Source organism: Nanorana parkeri, unplaced genomic scaffold, assembly GCF_000935625.1.
Source record: "Nanorana parkeri isolate BGI_ZX_2015 unplaced genomic scaffold, ASM93562v1 scaffold1364, whole genome shotgun sequence".
In the NCBI taxonomy this organism is placed as follows: domain Eukaryota; kingdom Metazoa; phylum Chordata; class Amphibia; order Anura; family Dicroglossidae; genus Nanorana; species Nanorana parkeri.
This window is the reverse complement of record NW_017307632.1, coordinates 106,786-125,383: the sequence shown is the minus strand read 5'-3', so window position 1 is coordinate 125,383 and position 18,598 is coordinate 106,786. Positions and strand designations below refer to the sequence as shown.

The window sequence follows — 18,598 nt, the reverse complement described above, 5'->3', positions numbered from 1 at the left end:
AAAATATAAGCCCTCCCCCGAAAATAAGACCTAGTTGTGACCATTCCCAGGGCCGGTGGTGGCATCTGGGGGAACTTGAAGAGCCGCGGGAGAGGCAGAAGAGAATCAGCGGTGCCAACGAAGCCAGCACTAGAGGAAGCGAGCTGGCACCGGAGGGAGCAGAGCCGCATAAGCTGATGCCTCCTCTATAGCGCCGGCTCCTGTCACAGGCGGAGTGATACCAAATGCACTCCGCCTGTGAGAAATCCATAGTGAAAGTGCGCTTCGCTCATTCTGGCCAGCGATTGGTTAGCAAATTGCTCTTGGAAAGGTACGGCACCTCTGATTTCCCTGATCACCATATTTTTGTACATGAATACATGTACACTTTCCCACATGAATAAGTGTGGATTGTTGTACATTAAAAAAAGAAAAATAAGATCTACCCCAAAAATAAGACCTAGTGTGTTTTTTTGAGCCAAAAAAAATATAAGACAGTGTCTTATTTTTGGGGAAACACGGTACATACCATCACGTTCTCAAACAATTCATTCCCGCACAGCTACCGCCTCATGTATCACTGGACCCTCCCTTTTAGATTGTAAGCCCTCACGGGCAGGGCCCTCCTTACCATCTTGTCTTGAATTGTATTGTGCTTGTAATGTCTTCCTTATATTGTAAAGCGCTGCGCAAACTGTTGGCGCTATATAAATCCTGTATAATAATAATATATTATATATGCGTATTTGTGCTTTAGGGGTGCACACCCTAATGCAATAGGCTGCACACACGCCTATGGTCGAGCTGTTAGTCAGACAATGGGTGAAAAACGCAGCTCATACTTTGTCTGTGCCCCAAGATTATTAGGACACTAGCTGCTATGATTCCTACGGTCAAATGAGTTCAGTGGCATGTCCACATTTTCAACAGGGGATTTCTACAACAATGGTCCACCAGTTTCTTGAAACAACATGTAATATCAAGTATAGAGGGAATCAATATCACCAGATATTTTATAATTCACTGATCAGTACAACAGAGAAGCAAATGTTAACCATAAGGCCTCATTCACTCACAATGCAAGAGCAAAATTGTATATTGCGTATATATACGCGTACATGCGCTGCTCGGACACATCTCGGTTCCATTCTGTTTTTGTGCATTTTTACGCTACACAAATATACGGCTCCATACACAGCTATTTGCATATGCTGCATATGGTACAATACGCGCATACGCGCATATACGCGCGTCAGTGTGAATGAGGCCTTAGAATCTGAATAGGCAGCTGGGGCCTAATTCACACCCAACTGCTAAATTGCCACTGCAAGGTTCTTGGGCAGATATGGGTGGACATTCGCGGCACAGACTTCTCGAGCACACCACAGCAGGAGACAAGAGATCTCCATACACTGGGCTCTGTTCTTTCTGGGAAACGGTTGTCCTTTTCATAGATCAGAGGAATTATGTTTAATCTCTAATAAAATCCAACATGTCAGTCATAGGAAAATAAAACGGATTCCTTCTGCTGCGTGCCCAGATAAAATGGTAGGTGTAGGTTTGATAAAATCATCTAGAAACCGGCAAAACCGTTATTTGGGGCCTGCTTGCAGCAGCCATATGGTGAGAGGACATGTTGTGATTGGGCTAATGCGCCGGTATTGGAAATCCTACTCCCGTTCCAAGCATCAGGACCGGCGGCCCAAATAACTTTTCGCCACTTCAGAAGGCAGAACCTCTCCCAGCAGGTAGGATGTCACCTCCTGAGGTGATTGGTCAAAGGGCTAGAACCCGTCCATACACATTTTTGGCGTTCTCCTGCCAGCAGGACAAACAATACTGCCCAACCGTAAAGCTTTTTCTGTTTTTCTCCTATTTGATTGTGTGTCACTAGCCAACGTTTTTTTGTATGCCATTGTCTTTCTTTTTACTTTTTGCCACCTAGGTATATTAAATTATAAAATTAATAAGTGGCCTTCTGTGTACTAAACTACAAATCCATCCTCCTAGAGAAATTGGTCATAGTTATCAGTGTCTGTGTGCTCAGTTGTAACTTCACTGTTTATCTGTATGAAATTGCATTGTGATTGCAGATTACATGCAGAGTAGTGTCAGGATGTATAAATGAGCAGATCTGCCAGAGGGATCTGTGTGTGTATGGTTTCCTAGCAGACCAGTCAGCGGACAAACTGCAGGTGGTGGCAAACTACCGTGAGTCGTGCGTCTGGTGTGTGTGTGTGTGTGTCTGTGTGTGAGAAGTGGGAAAGGGGTAACACCAGAATTCTAGCTTGCTGTATAGCTTGAGGAATCACAGAAGTGTGTGGTAATCACTGGGCTGCTGCACAGCCATTAGAGTGCACAAGATTGCATGTAAGATTTGTATCTGTGTGTCTGTGTGTGTTTTCAGCACATTAACTTTGAGTAAGTTGCCCTCCAGTGGCAGGCAGTGGTATTACATGAAAATACGACAAAATCCGAATCTAAACAAAACTAAGGGGTCTATTCACAAAGCTGCCGAAGGATCTGGCCGTAGCTTCGGCCGATAGAGAGAGAGAGCGATGGGGGGGGGGGAGGGGGAGAGAGAGAGAAGGAGAGAGGGAGAACGAGAGAGAGAACAAGAGAGAGAGAACGAGAGAGAGAACAAGCAGTGTGGAAAATAATTATTTGCTCAGATAAACGAAAAAGGCACTGGGGGGAATTTTTCAAAACTGGAGTAAACAGAATCTGGAGCATTACCCAGGGGGAGGTACCACTATGAATATTAATGATGCTCATGCATGAGAGTAGCATTGTCGGAAAAGGAGTTTTTCCATGCCCTACATTGTAGTTTCCACTAAACAAAGCAGCCTGGCAGCCATTTAAAAAAACAAGTGGAGCCTTAGAGGACAATGAAAAAAAAGTATGTTTTTGTGTTTATATCCAGGATCATCTCCACACTGTGTACCGTGCATATGTTTTTGTAGAAATGCCAGAACAAAGGTGGAAATGTCCTAGCCCAGGGGTCAGCAACCTTAAACACTCAAAGAGCCATTTGGACCCGTTTCCCACAGGAAAGAAAACATCGGGAGCCACAAAACCCTTTTGACATCTAAAATGAAGATAGCATTGTATACAGTATATATAGTTTTTTTACCTTTATGCTATGTATAGCATGTATATAGGTATATGTGGGCTTAGTGATATATCTTACATAGGATCATAAAATAAAAAATAAAATGAATAATTCAATTGTGCTGTGGAAAAACAGAAAATGATTGAGACAATAAAAAAAATTTCAACCACTGTGTAAAGACATCGAATATATAACAATATATAAACGATCCGTGCAAAAAATATATTAAAAAAGTTGAAATAAAATGTTCAGCGAAAAATAAACGTAAAAAACGTGTGCAAAAGAAATTGTTAATGATATATATTGTTGGTGATATATATTTCGTAGCGGTGGTCCGACAGCCCCTCTTGTTGGGTACTCACCAAATGGAGCTGGATCGAAGGCTTTTAGTTAGTGACACTTGAGCCTGCAATCGTGCTTTCAAACTTGGACCCAGTTGTTTTTACTCTCAGTCCCTGCAAGGTGAGTGTTTGATTTTTCTCCCTTGTAGCGCCAACTGTATCCCAGAAGTGAAGCTGGATCGTCTCAGGCGCAGTGTCAACGAAACTCCTTGCCGTGGTCCCACAATATTTCAAAAATGAAAAAAGGAGAGCCCTCATAGTGTAGCGTGCAAAAACATTTAGCTTTATTACAAGTAGTAACTTACACAGGCAAAAAAATCCGGCCGGCACAAGCAGCTCAGGAACAAATTTTTAAAACCCTCGTGTACAAATCTGGCGTCTACCCTCTTTGACGCGTTTCGTCAGGTGACTTTTTCAAAAAGAAGGTAGAAAAAGTGAAAAAGTCACCTGAAAAGAATATTAACCAGAAATTCAAAGTGGATAACAACGCAACGATACAGACTGACCGGTTGAAGTACTAAGGAGCCGTGAGTATATGTTACTCGAGTTTAAGTTTGTCACACACAGATCGGAGGTATAATCCCCAGGTGTGGTCATAACTCAGCGGCACTCCGTATATTAACTTACCGGGTCTCACGTCACATACCTGGCTATATTCCGCTTGAAATTCTGCACTCAAGCTAAAATAAATCATTTACGAACACCTCCTTCACATAAGGATATGAACATCCAATAAATTGGACTAAAATCCCAAGTTATCGCTTTGAAGGAACGCCCAGCAGCCCACATAACCCACTGAATATATATAATTTTTCTGTTTTAAAACCAAAAGGCCCTTTTTGCTGTTCCCTTCTCCTATCTGAGGACCACCAGATGACATTGATTGCGCTGATCAGCTAGCTCCCTGTGTGTTTGAGTAGTGGCATGTATGAATGGGTTGTTGCAATAATCCTTTTATTGACTGTATAGGTGGTGGGTTGAACTGTGCATTCGTTTTGTGCATGAGCATATATGTTTTTTATCAATAAAACTGATTTATACTACAATTGAACTCTCCGACCCTCGTGTATAGCTGCACCAGGTTCATAACCACTTTGGATAGAACCAATCGCTTTTTCCGTTGTATTTACTCAGTACAACTTATAGCATCCAAGTAAATGATATAACACCAACATGTCAGGAAAAAAAAATTCAAAAACAGAATCACTGAGTTGGAAAATCCCCTTGTGTCAGTATTTTGCAGGAATTACAGCCTTTAGTCTGTTGGGTCTCTACTAACTTTGCAATATTTGCCCAGTCTGCTTTGCAGAACTGCTCAAGTTCAGTTAAATTTGATGGTGACCTGTTTGTGGACTGCAGTCTTCAAGTCATTACACAGATTTTCAATGGGGTTTAAGTCTGGACTTTGCCTAGGCCATGCAAGGACGTTCACCTTTTTCTCCTTCAACCACTATGTGGTAATTTTTGCCGTGTGGGTCATTGTCATGTTGGAAGGTAAACCTTTTTACAAAAAACTAGCTAATGCCATACTATACCATACCATAACATTAACTCTGTATTGACTTCATATTAATATTGAAATGCAGTAATAAAAAGTAAATGAAGACAAATAGACATAGATCATTTCCAGGATAATACATGGCCCAGAACAGCGAATACACAGATTTTTTCTTGTTAGAGGAGAGTTCTGGTTAGTTGAATTCCAGATAACAGAGAGTTTACTGTATGTTATATATAATGTTATCATTATGTTGTTTATTATTAACAAAACAGTGGAATGACTAATAAGCATATTATTATTACAAACTCATGACTTATTTATTTAGTTATACTTGACCTTTTCTGCTTCCATTGGGTGGGGCAGAGGGGAACCCAAATTTGTCTTTGCCCCGGGTGAAAGAATGTCTAGCTTCGCCTCTGCATGAAAGTGACCAAGTTCATCTGAAGATTTCCCAATGCTTAGGCCAGTTTGCAAAGCCTACGCCTTTCTTCCTGTTCCCTAAAATCACAAGTTTTTGAACAGGCTAGCCCAGGAATCATTGACACAAGACTGCTACAACCCTGTGATCACATTCCTCCAGGACAGCGGTTCTCAACCTTTCTAGTGACGCGACCCCCTGATAAAATTGCCCAAGTTGATAGCTAGATTCCTATTGGCTATTTCAATTTGCAATATCCAATAGCAAGCTGGCTATTGCACCCGCCCTCTGCTGCTGTCAATCACTATAAGAGGACCTGATGGAGAACTTCAGCTTCCCCACTGCTGAATGACAGCAGCAGTGGGCAGGTGCAATAGCTAGTTTGCTATTGCCAAGTGAAATAGCCAATTGGAATCTAGCTATGCAATCCTATGCTGTTTTTTTTTTTCTTTCTGACTGACGGCAGCAGGCAGCTCCGATGTCAGAAAAAAAAAAACCAGAGCAGGGAAATGTTTACTCTTCTAGATCGAGCAGAGTAAACCTTTCCGGGAGAAAGTGTTTCTTTCCCGCGCATCCGGGAGAGTTGGGATGTCTTTAGGCAACCCCTGGCAAATCGTCATTCGACTCCCGACGGGGTCGCGATCCCCAGGTTGAGAACCGCTGCTCTAGGAAGAAACACATTAGTGTAAGAATGGTGGTGTGCTCTCAGCAGTGAGTGCATATAATCTAACCACAAGAATGAATTGACACAATTACAGGATCTAACTGTGGTACAGTTTTGGACTTTTATTTCACACAGCCCACTGAAATGCAATAAAATGTTAACATACGAGTCCCTGTACAGTCCCCACACATGCTTCAATTCTATAGTCTTGATTTGAAATTGTTTTTCCTTCTCATTGTGAGGCTATGGCATTACCGATATGTAGAGAGATCAATATACAACTATAAAATGTTTGTAATTTTTTTGCATGTTTACCACACAGTATTGAAGATAGCAGCATTGTCAAATGGCTTGTCAATTCGTTGTGCATGCAGTGAGATTCCCTGCAAATCAGCAACAGTCAGTTTGGATATGCAAATACACTGGAGAAGAATGGAGCTTTGTATTATGATTTGGATTGTGATCAAATACATGTATCATCTAAAATGAGGCTAAAATGTTCTGTGGCTATATGATACAAAATATACTGTTATCTAAGTAACAATTAAGATGTGTGTACACATCAAGGAGAAGGAAAGATATACATGTGGATTCTAATTGTGTGAAAAAATGATACACAATTGTCTCCAACTGAGAAAGTGAAACATTTGATATAACTGAAATATGTGTTCGGGCAAAAGTTAAAAAAAAAACAAGTATATGAGATTTTTTATTTTTTTTTGCGGTTCAGACATCTAGAAAACCTAAGGGCCTGTTCACACGACGTCCGGATTCTGTCCTGACCAGATCCATGTACTCCTGCACTAAAAATGCATCCCAAAGTATCCCTATGTGTTTTATGGGCTACAGTTCTCACGTGCGCAGTCCGTTCAGGTCACGACAGAAAAAATACTGCCTGTCACATTTTGTCCGGCCCGGATACGGTCAGGAAACGCACAAACGCATCAAAAACGCGGCAAAAATGTACTGCACTGCAGCTAACATACTGACAGCCCCAGTCCCCCCCAAAAATAAAATTTTTGTTTTTTTAACTGGAATGCGGCAAAAACGCAGCACAAACATGGCAAAAACGTCTGCCCCGCGTCTGTATTCACTCGGCTGCCCTCGGCAGCTTTGTGAATAGACCCCTATGTTTGCATTAATACAATGTTTGTATAGAATAGCGGTTAACTTTTACTTATCTGGGATATTAATTTAAGTGTGTGTGTTTAATATTTGTGCATCACACATTAAAGAGGAACTCCAGGATTTCAAAAACGAATCCCATGCAGTGGGGCTACCCCCGCACTGAGTTAACTGCTCATTTTGCTCTAGGGATGCAAATAAAGAAAATATAAGCAACCTCTTTTTCCCTGGGATCTTCACGTCTAATGCAGGTCCCTTGAAGTGCATTAGACGTGTGGACAATGCGGGACATACCACAGCTGAAATGGAGAGGAAGAGAGGTGAGCCCTGACTGCTGCAGGACTGAGGATCAGGTGAGTATATCTTCTAGTCCTTAGAGAAAAATGAACATCTAACCCTTGCAGGGGTAGCCCCACTACAAGGGTTAGTTTTATAAAAAACCTGGAGTTCTTCCTAAAGTTTGGGTGCTTTTTTGCATTTATTTAGGATTGGATATGGATTTTTTTTCAGGTATATCACCTATAAAAGGCAATGCATTTAAAATGTTTGTAGTCCCTGACAGTAACCGCAGTCCTACCATTCTGGCCCAGATGGCCATAGTTTTCCTTCTTGTATCAGCTTAGAATTCAGGATCCATTTTCACTGCCACAGAGGCATGACTTTCATTCTCGAGGCATTTTGATCACTACTTTCCCAGTTCAGCTGAAATGGATGGTTTAGCCCTTGACAGGAACAGGCTCAGAAGAAAAGGCTGCTCAGGGGTGGTGGTAAACTCCTTACCAGAACACTGGGAGTAAACCAAGTGTATAACTGGATCTTGGAAAACTTCAGTTGGTTTTCTGTAGCTCTCGACTGTGATCCAGAATAAACACAAGAACACAACATACTACCCTTTTTTACAGACAGGGCTAGGACTGAGTCTCACTTCACTAAAGCCCCATTCACATGGCAGCAGTACGGATTAGATGTCACCATTGTGACATCTATGTCTATCCATTTTTTTCCTCCATTTTCTGATGGAGAAAAAAACTAAACTTCCTGGACCCATGTTGGGTCTATGGGGAGTTGGATGTAAACAGGCATGTGTCTATTAACATCAGATTACTGCCCGAATTGGGAACGATTCGGACCACCAATGTGCAACTCTATTCAGTTTGGTTTTCTTGACCTGGCCGGAGTCGGAGGTAATCAAATGTAAAAAAATAAAAGGCCGTTTAGATCGGGCCTCCCATAGACTAACATTTGGCTTCTGATCAGATCTGCCTGAAAAACAGAGAGGGGGACCTGATCGGAATGCCCTTCTGAAAGCGGCCTTAGTGTCCAGGTCTCTGCCATATTGGGTTTCACAAAAACAATGGAATGGAATCTGTCTATGAGGCTTTACTACCACGTGGGCCCATCGTTTGAGCCTCTGGAATTTCAAGTTGAAGGCAGCCTTTCTAGTTACTGTTACCTCAGCTAAAAGGTTTTCAAGCATTAGAGCACTGGGGTACAACGAGGCCTTTCTTTTGTTTTTGCTTGACAGTGTCATCCTCATTCTGAATCTGGAATTTCTATCTAAAGTACCGTCCAAGTTCTATGTCAATTAGAACAACTGTCAGAACAACTGTTTATAATTCCTAGAGGGAGAAACAAAGGCAAGGAGGCTTCCCTGAAACACTTTAGGTGTGAATCACCAAGGTCATAGACCTATACAGTGAATCATTTTCCAGCACCAGAAGGAGCACTCATCGCACAGTATGTACACCTCATGGGCAGCATCACAGATGGTGTCCATCAAAACTACCTGCAAGGCGACAACACAGTTAACTCCAAAACATGTTTCTGTCTCACTACTGTGTACATATGGCTTACTAATGTAGAATTTGGACACAAAGTATTGTCTGCTGCTTCCAAGAAAAATTTAAATTTATTGCATCCCACCCAGTTTGTGGTAGTTATTTCCCATGTATGATGCCATGGAGATGTCAGGAAAACAAAAAAATGATTACCAATACTTACCATAATTGTTCTTTCCTGACATATCTCCATGGCATCAAACGAGCACATGACTAGTCCATGGCTCCATGACTAGTAGGAATATCTAGCCATGGAACACCCCTGCTTTTATTGAAGGTTCAGGAGACGTTGAGCAGGGGGTGGAATCAAAGAATGTAAGTAATGGTGATCAATTCTCAGTTGGGCTTATTCACACAGGAATGGCCTTCCTCAGTACATAGATCATGGTGCAGTATGCAGAAGCATAAACATAGGTTGCTGTGCAATTATGGACATTACTCCTTTAGCTAAATTGCAGGCAGATATAAAAAACATCAATAAAAATATATAAAAACTTCACCGATAGTAGAGTTTACTCAAATTGTGGCAATCATCCATTTTTGTTGGACTTGTCTTTCTTTGGTTCGTTTGATATAAAACACATACAAATTAAAGTCACTCCAGATTTATTAATTTATCATGCAATGTATTTTTTCATTTTACACAAGCAGTGTAAGTACCTGAATATGACTTTGTATCCGCCTCTTGCAATCCACTGTACAAGAGAGCTCAGACCAAGAGGGAGAAGCAGCACAAGAAGCCAGTCAGTTGTGCTGCAGTGTTCAAGGTATGACAAGGAACATGCAGAGAGGAGGAGAAAGCAGAGTGACAGAGAAGTGAGCTCATCGGTCTTTTAACTCTCCAGTCACAGTGTAAGAGAAGGACAAGACCTGTAAATATTACTAAAGTGCAGCAGAGGGAAATTAGGTCTTCTCCAATGCCAGAAAGGGCTGTGCCATGTGACAGAATTGTGTAAATCTCAGAACTGGATGAATATAAATACAAATGCAGGGATAAAAAGAGATTTACTAACTTTTATTAAGATCTAACTTTTATTGTGATCCTCTGGCTTTAATACTTTGAGCTACTGCCCCAGAATATTTATGCATCAAGTTAAACCAGAATGAAATCCTAACTCCTACATAACCTTTGTCAGTCAGCATCTAAAAGTATAAAAGTCGGAGGATCAACATGATATAGAGGTCAGCTATGGCATCTTATTTATTTCATGATAATGATGTATGTGTACCACAGTGCCGGTACTGAGAAAATGTGTTACTCATCTGAATGAGTCATGAGTAGACAACATGTGTCCCCGCCAGGGGTGTATCTACTGCAAGGCAAACTAGGCATTTGCCTAGGGCGGCACTTTCCAGGGGGGCGGCAGAAAATGCGCCCCAAACCAATGAGGTGGAAAGAGCCGGACTTACCTTTGGGCATACTGGGTACTTGCCCGGTGGGCCGAGGCTGGGCCGCACAGAATCAGGCAGTGGCCCTAAGAGTGGCTGCCTAATTAGAGAGCTGCTCGGTAGAGGGGAGGGCCCAGTGAGATGCAGTCCAGCTGGCTTTGTACAGGAGGTGGAGGGGAAGCAGCGGATGGCTCGGGGCTGGCCATATCATGTGAGCTGATGGTGGGATGTCCCAGAAGCAGGCTGGAGGACTGCAATGTATCCTGTTGGTACTGATGGCACTTTGGGCTGCTTGTAAGTGGAGCAGCTTATGTATCAGGGAAAGAGACTCTGCACAGCCCTCCTGAGACCCTGCACAGCCCATCATAGAACCCACGCAGCCCACCATAAACCCTGCACAGCTCTCCCGAGACCCCGTGCAGCCCACCAGAGACCATGCACAGCTCCCTTGGGACCCCGTGTTTGCTGTATCCAGTGACTGGCAGGTTGCGCAAAATGTCCTAAACAGGATGGGGTGGGGCAAATTTAGATGGGGGGGGGGGTGCCTGAGTTTAGTCTTGCCTAGGGCAGCACAAAACCAAAATACAGCACTGGTCCCCGCTCCTCAATTTTTGTGTTGATGCAGAAGAAATGTCACGTTTTATTTCTTGTTACATAATTTTTATAGAACTATTAAAAGCATTGCTAATCAACTACTGCAGAAACAGTCAAAGTGCAAAGTGTTGCCTAATTAGAGTTGACATTGTCTCACATTTGAAAATAATTCTAGTATCTGAACCATCTATAGTCCTTGACTGTATTAGAAGCTGAGTATATACAAGTAAATATAAAAACATAAAAACTATAATGAGAAAGGTTATATTAATCACAGAACACAGACAGGTACCAGGGGCACCTATAGGCTAATTCACCACTCACTTCTTGCTCTTAACTGCTTTATTGAATGAGCCAATTTTCGTGCTTATCCTCTATCACGCATCTGAGCGATTCCTGCTTTTTGGAATTCATGGTGTTTGCTAAGTTGGTCTTGGTAAATTCCTCCTTGCTACTCGATCAGCAATGAATGTTGGAATGTAAGAAAGTGGGATAAATAATAACTTGGCATCCCATCCCGCAGAGTATCTTGTCCATGGGTAATAAGCAGTCAGTGCATGCTCCATACAGTTTGTCACCTTGAAGATCTTGGAAGAGCCAGATGAAATTGCCATACGCAAATACTGTATATCTATATTAAATATATAAAACAAAATGGTAAATACAAATGTCATATTGCTTACACGTTTATACAAGCATCACTATATATGAACCTTTTATTTACCTGATCCTTTGTACTACAACCCTCAAATGTGTGCCCATCCATAAAAGGTACCTCTATAATACCATGTTAATTTTTTAGGGAAGCCTTAGTTGGTGTTCTTAGTGTAACAAAGGCCTACTACTTTAAAGTGTATTACTATCTTTGCAGCACAATTTGAAACCCCCCCCACTATTTTTGCTATATGTTCCCAATAACAAAGCATATCTAAAAATAATTGTAAAATATAGATCAGGGATGCAAAAAACCCTAAACCAGACCATTAATCTGGGCAGGAGCCTGGCAGGACAGGAAAGTCCCAGGGGCATCTGGGTGCCCCTGGGGTACCCAGATACCACCCCCTCCTGCACTAAAGGGTTAAATAAAATGTAACTAAACACACAACAAATTCCTTAATTGAACAAAAAAAAAACACGAATTCCCAACAATTCCCTTATTTAAAAGTCCAACATTTTTTCGGTTGTGGATAGTCTTTGCTTTATTAAAGAATTCTGGGCAGAAATGTTATTAACCATTGCAGTGGGGCTACCCCTGCACTGCAAGGGTTAAGTGTTAATTTTTTGCCTAGATTTAAAAAAAAAAAGTTATACTCACCCGATCCTCTGAGCCGGCAGCTGTCCCCTTCAAGCCTCTCTCCTCTGCTGCAGCGATGGTATGTCCCTCAGTATCCTCATGTCCTATACACTGTATTGGAGGTGATGATTCAAGGATTCCTAGACCACTGCAAAGGAGGGGAGAGATGCTCTAGGGGACGGTTGGCCCTAGGCACAATGGAGCAGTTAACCATTGCAGTGCGGGGGTAGCCCCACTGCAATGGTTAAAAGAGAACTATGGGGTAAGTGTTTTTCCCCATAGTTCTCCTAAGGGTCAAGGGAGCTACAGCTCGTGGTATACTGAGATCGCCGCAGCCGGGACGGATCCCGACATTACTATCGAGATCCACCCAGCTGCGTGATTGACAGCTGGCTCTGCCTATCTAGAGGCAGAGCCAGCTGTACCCGCCCCCATCCGTTCCGCCAGTCAGTGCTGGAGGATCGGAGCGGGGAGGGGGGAAATCCCTGCAGGGAACCGTGACTGACAGTCACGGCTCTCTGCAGGGACATGATCGGGAAGTGAGCGAGCGACAGTATGTGTTCGCTCACTTCCCGACCTATTGAGCCGACGTGTGACAGTTTCATTGTCACATGTCGGCTCGAACTATGAGGTTGAGCCGACCTCACCTCATAGTTCTCGTTAATAAAATGTTTTCTTTAAATAAGCCTAAGAGGTAGCCTAAGTGATGGTGAAGAATACATTTTAATAAATCTCACATTTCTCTTTGTACTTTTCTCCATAACTCATCTTGGTCTCCGATGGCAGAGCCTCCCATTTTTCGCTTATATTCTTCTCATGCATGGACAAGTTAATAATACCGGTATTGAAACCTCCTGGTTCAACTATAGAAACCCTAATGCCAAAATCCATAACTTCCCGTCTAAAAGAAAAAAAATAAACAAACAAAATCATACCATAAGACACAGCTGTTCCACATTTAGAAAACCACTCTTTTCAGTTTGATATATAGCCCTAGCAAATAAAAGGTTCAAATTTGTGTTTATGGTTACAAATACCAAACATGATGGACGTTCACTGATCAAGGCTACATAAAATAAAGGGAATGTGAGTGCCGCAAAGTCATTGTTATTGACTAAGATTGTGCATATTGGTAAGGGGCTGCAATTTATTTGTTTGTTATTAATTTGTATTCTGAGAAGCATCCCGAACCACGTACTCATGACATGGACTATCATTTAAGTTCATGAGGGCATTCCAGTATTCTGATAGCAAACAACCACCAGCATTCCCACATAATTTAACAGCAAGTACAGACCTCAGAGGCAGAGAAGCGATCCATTTCACTGCTTTTCCCTGCCCAAGGCCTCACACTTAGCAAGCTGTGACAAGTTGAATATTTGCTTGGCCTACTCACACAGAACAATGCCCTCTAGCTTGATGCATGTGCCTGAGAAATACATTATGCTTTGTTGGCCCACAATGGTGGGAGAAAAACACTTCTGAAATCTCCAGAAAATGTTTGAGAGTGTCTGCCAATTCTTATGACAATCATAATTTCAGATCTATAGAGACCCTTAGGAGGACCACACTGGTGGATGTACTCATTGTGTACACTGAGCTGCTTAGCGTACATAGAGCAAATGCTTCTGAGACCCCGCAGAGCCCTGGTGAGACCCTGCACAGCCACCTAAGACCCCGCACAGCCACCCTGAGACCCCGCACAGCCACCTGGAACCCCGAAAAGCCCATCTGAGACCCCGCAAATCCCATCTGAGACCCCGCACAGCCTCCTGAGACTCCGCACGCCACCAGAGACCATGCACAGCCTCCTGAGACCCGGCACAGCTTATCTGAGACCCTGCACAGCTTATCTGCGACCCTGCACAGCCACCTTAGACCCTACACAGCCTCCTGAGACCCGCACAGCCACCTGAGACCCAGCACAGCCTCCTGAGTTCCACATTTATGTATAATGCATTGCTGGGATTTGTAGTCCTCTATAGCCAATTGCCACTCTGCATTGCTGTATAACGTATTGCTGGGATTTGTAGTCCTCTATAGCTGCTGTTATTCTTCATTGCTGTATAACGTATTGCTGACATTTGTAGTCCCTCTGTAGTCAGTGGCAGAACTACCAGGAGACTGGGCCCTGGCACTTCATCACTGTCCTAAAATCATTAGTCTGTCTTGTTTTAGAAAAACTGACACTAAAATAAATATATCGGTAAATAGTATCGTCAAGTACTTGTGGAAAAGTATCAGTACTCGTACCCGGTCTGGAAAAAATTGTATCGGTGCATCCCTAGTTAAAACCTCTGCCAGGCAATCTGATTGATGTCTGTGTACCACTGAGGAAAATTTTCCTTCTCTTCCCGTTACAGAGATGTAACAGGAAGTTAGAGGAAATTTCCCAAAGTGAGGGGAATTCCTGTCTAAATCTCACCATACACTGTTCTAATTTTTTTGTTGAGCCAGTGGGTTGAACGAAAAAAGTAGAACAGATTTCTCCATCAATGCTTACAAGCATTGATGGAGGAATCAACCGCTGTTTCCTTTGTATTCTGACATCGGCCGACGGAAGTTGTCAGAATACATGAACTGTGCTTGCAGCTGAGTGGATAGATGCGTCTGGAACAGGTATCCATATTGAAAGATTTCTTCTTACCTCTTGTTCTAGGGACAACTCAGGACTTCCCCTCACTTTGTTTCTGTGACAATGGTTACTATTAAAAATAATGAATCTCCCCAACGGGGACACAGGCAGAAAACCAAACTTGAATGTAGGTGAATCCCAGGGGTAGACAACCTTGGCAGTCCAGCTGTTGTGTAACTATAGATCCTATGAGGCATTGCAGGACTCCGTGAGCTACAAGCATGTCTCCCAGAGGCAGAAGCATGATGGGGTTTGTAGTTTCACTACAGCTGGGGTGCTGAGGTTGCCTACCCCTAGTCTAAACCTTGCATATTGCTTTTTGTCCCCCTTTTAAAAAAACAACAAACTAATAAATGCACATCTTCATAAAGGCAAAAATGTCCATTTATTATTTGTTTGCATTGGAGCCAGTAAAGCGTTGCAACTGCAATCAGTGGATTGCGGGTACAATGCTCTGGCTCCTGCAGATTCTTCCTTCCGTCCCAGTGCGTACTGAGGTACAAATATTCAGTAACATGGACGGAAGAAAGAATGAGTGGACTACTCTGACGTCACCACACTTGTATTCCATTGAGAACCTCTGCCATGATGGCTGGTGGTAGTGTCTCTATTCACAGATCCTGTCAAAGGATCTTAATGTGATCGTATTTCATGTTACCCCCTGAATGTGGTCTGAAAAGTAGACTTGTAGCCAGTGTGGCAGTGCATGGCAATGCCATTGTGGTATCTCCATTCCTGTGTCCAGAATCTGAGTGGCCAGCGCATGTGTTCAGGACTCCACCTGGGAGACAGGAAAGCTCCACCCAGGAGACAGAGTGGAGTCCAGTGCAGCAGGGTGCTGCGGATTGGGAAGAACCCCCAGTGTGCAGGTTAGCACATGACTGAGGCTGTCTGGAGGAACAGACAGTGGGCTGAGGCCGGAGCAGCGGTGCTGCAAATGCAAAGCCAGGAGGCTGGATGGGCAGGTGCTGCCATGAGATGCTAAAGAACCCCTGCGAGGGTAATTGTTCTGTTTTGTGGACTTTCATTTAATAAAAGTGGGCAAGGAAGCCCTTGAATGAAGATTACAGCGAGTGGATGTGTCCTTTATGCGCTACTATTTGGAGCTAATCCCCACACCAGCTATATACAATTGGAAATGTACTGTACCTTTCCAAATGTAATCTACTGATAACCACCCAGTGGGGTGTGTTTGAAAAATGCCAGGCAGCAAAATGTAAACATTGATAGCAGCTAAAAGATACATCTAGTTTTATTAATGCCTGTTAGACATGTGCACTGGCAAAAGACTTGTTTTGTTTTTCGGGATTCAATTCGATTCGGATTTGGACAAAATTCGTTAGTGGTAATCTGGACGCAATTTTCATTTGTTGGACGAAATTTCATTGCAGCAAAATGACAGAAAAAATAAACTTTTTTTTTTAGTCTGCAGAAGAAAAAAAAAAGCGTGAGGTTCCCCCCCAATTCATACCAGGCTCTTTAGGTCTGTTAGGAATGTTAGGAGGGACCCCCCCAAGTTGAAACAAAAAAAAGTACATGGGGTTCCCCCAAAATCCATACCAGGCCCTTTAGGTCTGGTAGGAATTTTAAGGGGGAACCCCAGCCCCCCAAAAAGGATAAAAAAAGTGGGGTCCCCCCTAACATTCCTACCAGACCCTTGATCCGAGCACTGGCCCGGCAGGGCAGGAAAGGGGACGACGACGACGATCAAAAGCCCCTCCCTCCCTGCGCCTTACCAGGCCTTGTGCCCTCGGCATTGGGATGGTGACAAGGGCCTCTTTCCGACAACCCTGACCTGGTGGTTGTGGGGGTCTGAGGGCAAGATTGCTTCTTTGCATCGGGGTACCACTTTAATTAAGGGGGCACCCAAATGCCGCCGCCCCATTGTGAATGAGTAAGGGGTAGTTGTACCCCTACCCATTCACTAAAGGGTTAAATAAAATAGTTATTAGAAAGTCCAGACTATTGATAAAATCCTTTAATTGAAAAAAACAAACAAACAAAGAGCCAATTTCTGACTATTCCTTTAATAAAAAAAAAAAAATGGCTCCATCGATGTAATTCAGCGTCAATCACAATGCACGACGCCCGCCGACCCGCTGCAATAAAAAAAGTCCCGCTGCACGACGACCGTCCGAACCCGACGAAAACTCACCGCAAAATGACATTCCTGCTCGAAAGTAAACAGATGGGCGGAGCGAGCCGTGACGTCAGTTTCCTAATGCCATTCGGGTCTGTGAGCCGAGGTGTCATATGAAAAGCATTATGACACCTCCAATTTTGATTCGGAACAAAACGAATTGCACATGTCAAATGCCTGCTGGCTACTGTATGTGCAAGTACAGTGCTCTGAAACTCAAATCAGGCTAAAGACACAAAAGGCTAAAAATGACATTTCTGAACAGGTTTTGCTGCACCACCATTATATTTAGTCCCTCTCCACACTACGCGATGCAGGAACAAATGTGAACACGCGTTCGTGCATGGTTTTTATCACTCGTTGCTCATTGATTTCAATGGGTGCCGCATGCACGGCAAAGTAGCTCATGTAGCCAGAGCCGGATTTACTCTCTTACTCTCTCTGCTGCCCCAAGGCCAGGTTCTTCAATGCGCCCCACCCACCAAACCCCCCCATGCCCTCTATTGGAGAATGGCAGACCTGCAGGCTGCAGAGAAGTGATCTTAGCGACATCGCTGAGATCACTTGTAAAAAACAAGCGGCTGTACATTTAGCTCTGCTTGCCCAAAGCAGGGCTAAATGTAGAAAACAACTTACCGCCCAGCGCCTGGAACTGCGTGTCCCGGGCATCGGGAGATAGGAATTACACACCCCTGCTGCCCCTCTACTCCCTGCTGCCCCGAGGCTGGGCCTTGGTTGGCCTTGTGGGAAATACAGCCCTGCATGTAGCATTTTCAGCTGCTAGCATCCCAAGTTTTCTCTTTCATGCTTGTATGTGTGTCCTCGCACATTTACCAGCTACGTTTCGGTTGCCATTAACAACTAATGACACTGCAAGGATGATGTATGTTCTGAAACGTGTCGCGTGAATGCTCTTCCAAGCACGTGCTGTGGCGTGTGTTCCATCAGGATTACTATAATCATATAGTGCATGGTTTATTGGAGTGTGCCTCTGTCTGCCAAAGAAATTTATTATCCTGGTCTGCTAAGCAATCTTCTATCAAATTCAGCAAGAAGTGGCTCCATGCTGGTTGCAAGGCTGTAAGGGCTCATTTACACAGGTGTTCATGTATGTACACTGCCCAGAACAGTGTATTTCTATGGCGGATATGGCAAGGTGTTTATGTTCGGCGGTGGATAGGAAGCCTGTACAAGTTAATGACAGGCTAGCACTGTCCATATGTGCTTGCTCAAGGAGACACTATATGCAGCTGGGGACAGTTGAACGGCCCTGTAAGCAGACTGTTTGCATCCAGAGTCACTCATCTGCTCCTAACAGTGACATCAATGTGAAATACGGGTGTATATAGTCTAGCGTTTTTCTTTACATGTACATTTCGCAACACTATGATCTCTTCCTATCTATCTATCTATCTATCTATCTATCTATCTATCTATCTATCTATCTATCCATCTATCTATCTATCTATCTATAGGGCTTGAAACATTTTTAGGGTGTCTCACCAGTCAGTCAAAAATTGACTTGCAATTTATTTTAAAAAATAGAGCTTTCTTTTGGAGGTATATAA

General features: G+C 43.2%; 1 protein-coding gene across 1 annotated transcript in view; it reads right to left on the bottom strand.

The window, feature by feature from the left end:
* Positions 1-11,383: 11,383 nt before the first annotated feature.
* LOC108797900 (retinol dehydrogenase 3-like) overlaps positions 11,384-18,598 on the bottom strand; it is an 11,071-nt gene continuing 3,856 nt past the window's right edge. The window contains exons 3-4 of the mRNA XM_018569597.1: positions 12,993-13,156; positions 11,384-11,592 (exon numbers count right to left, since the gene is read on the bottom strand). Of these exons, the coding sequence (XP_018425099.1) occupies positions 11,384-11,592; positions 12,993-13,156 (373 nt within the window). The remainder of the gene's footprint in view (positions 11,593-12,992; positions 13,157-18,598) is intronic.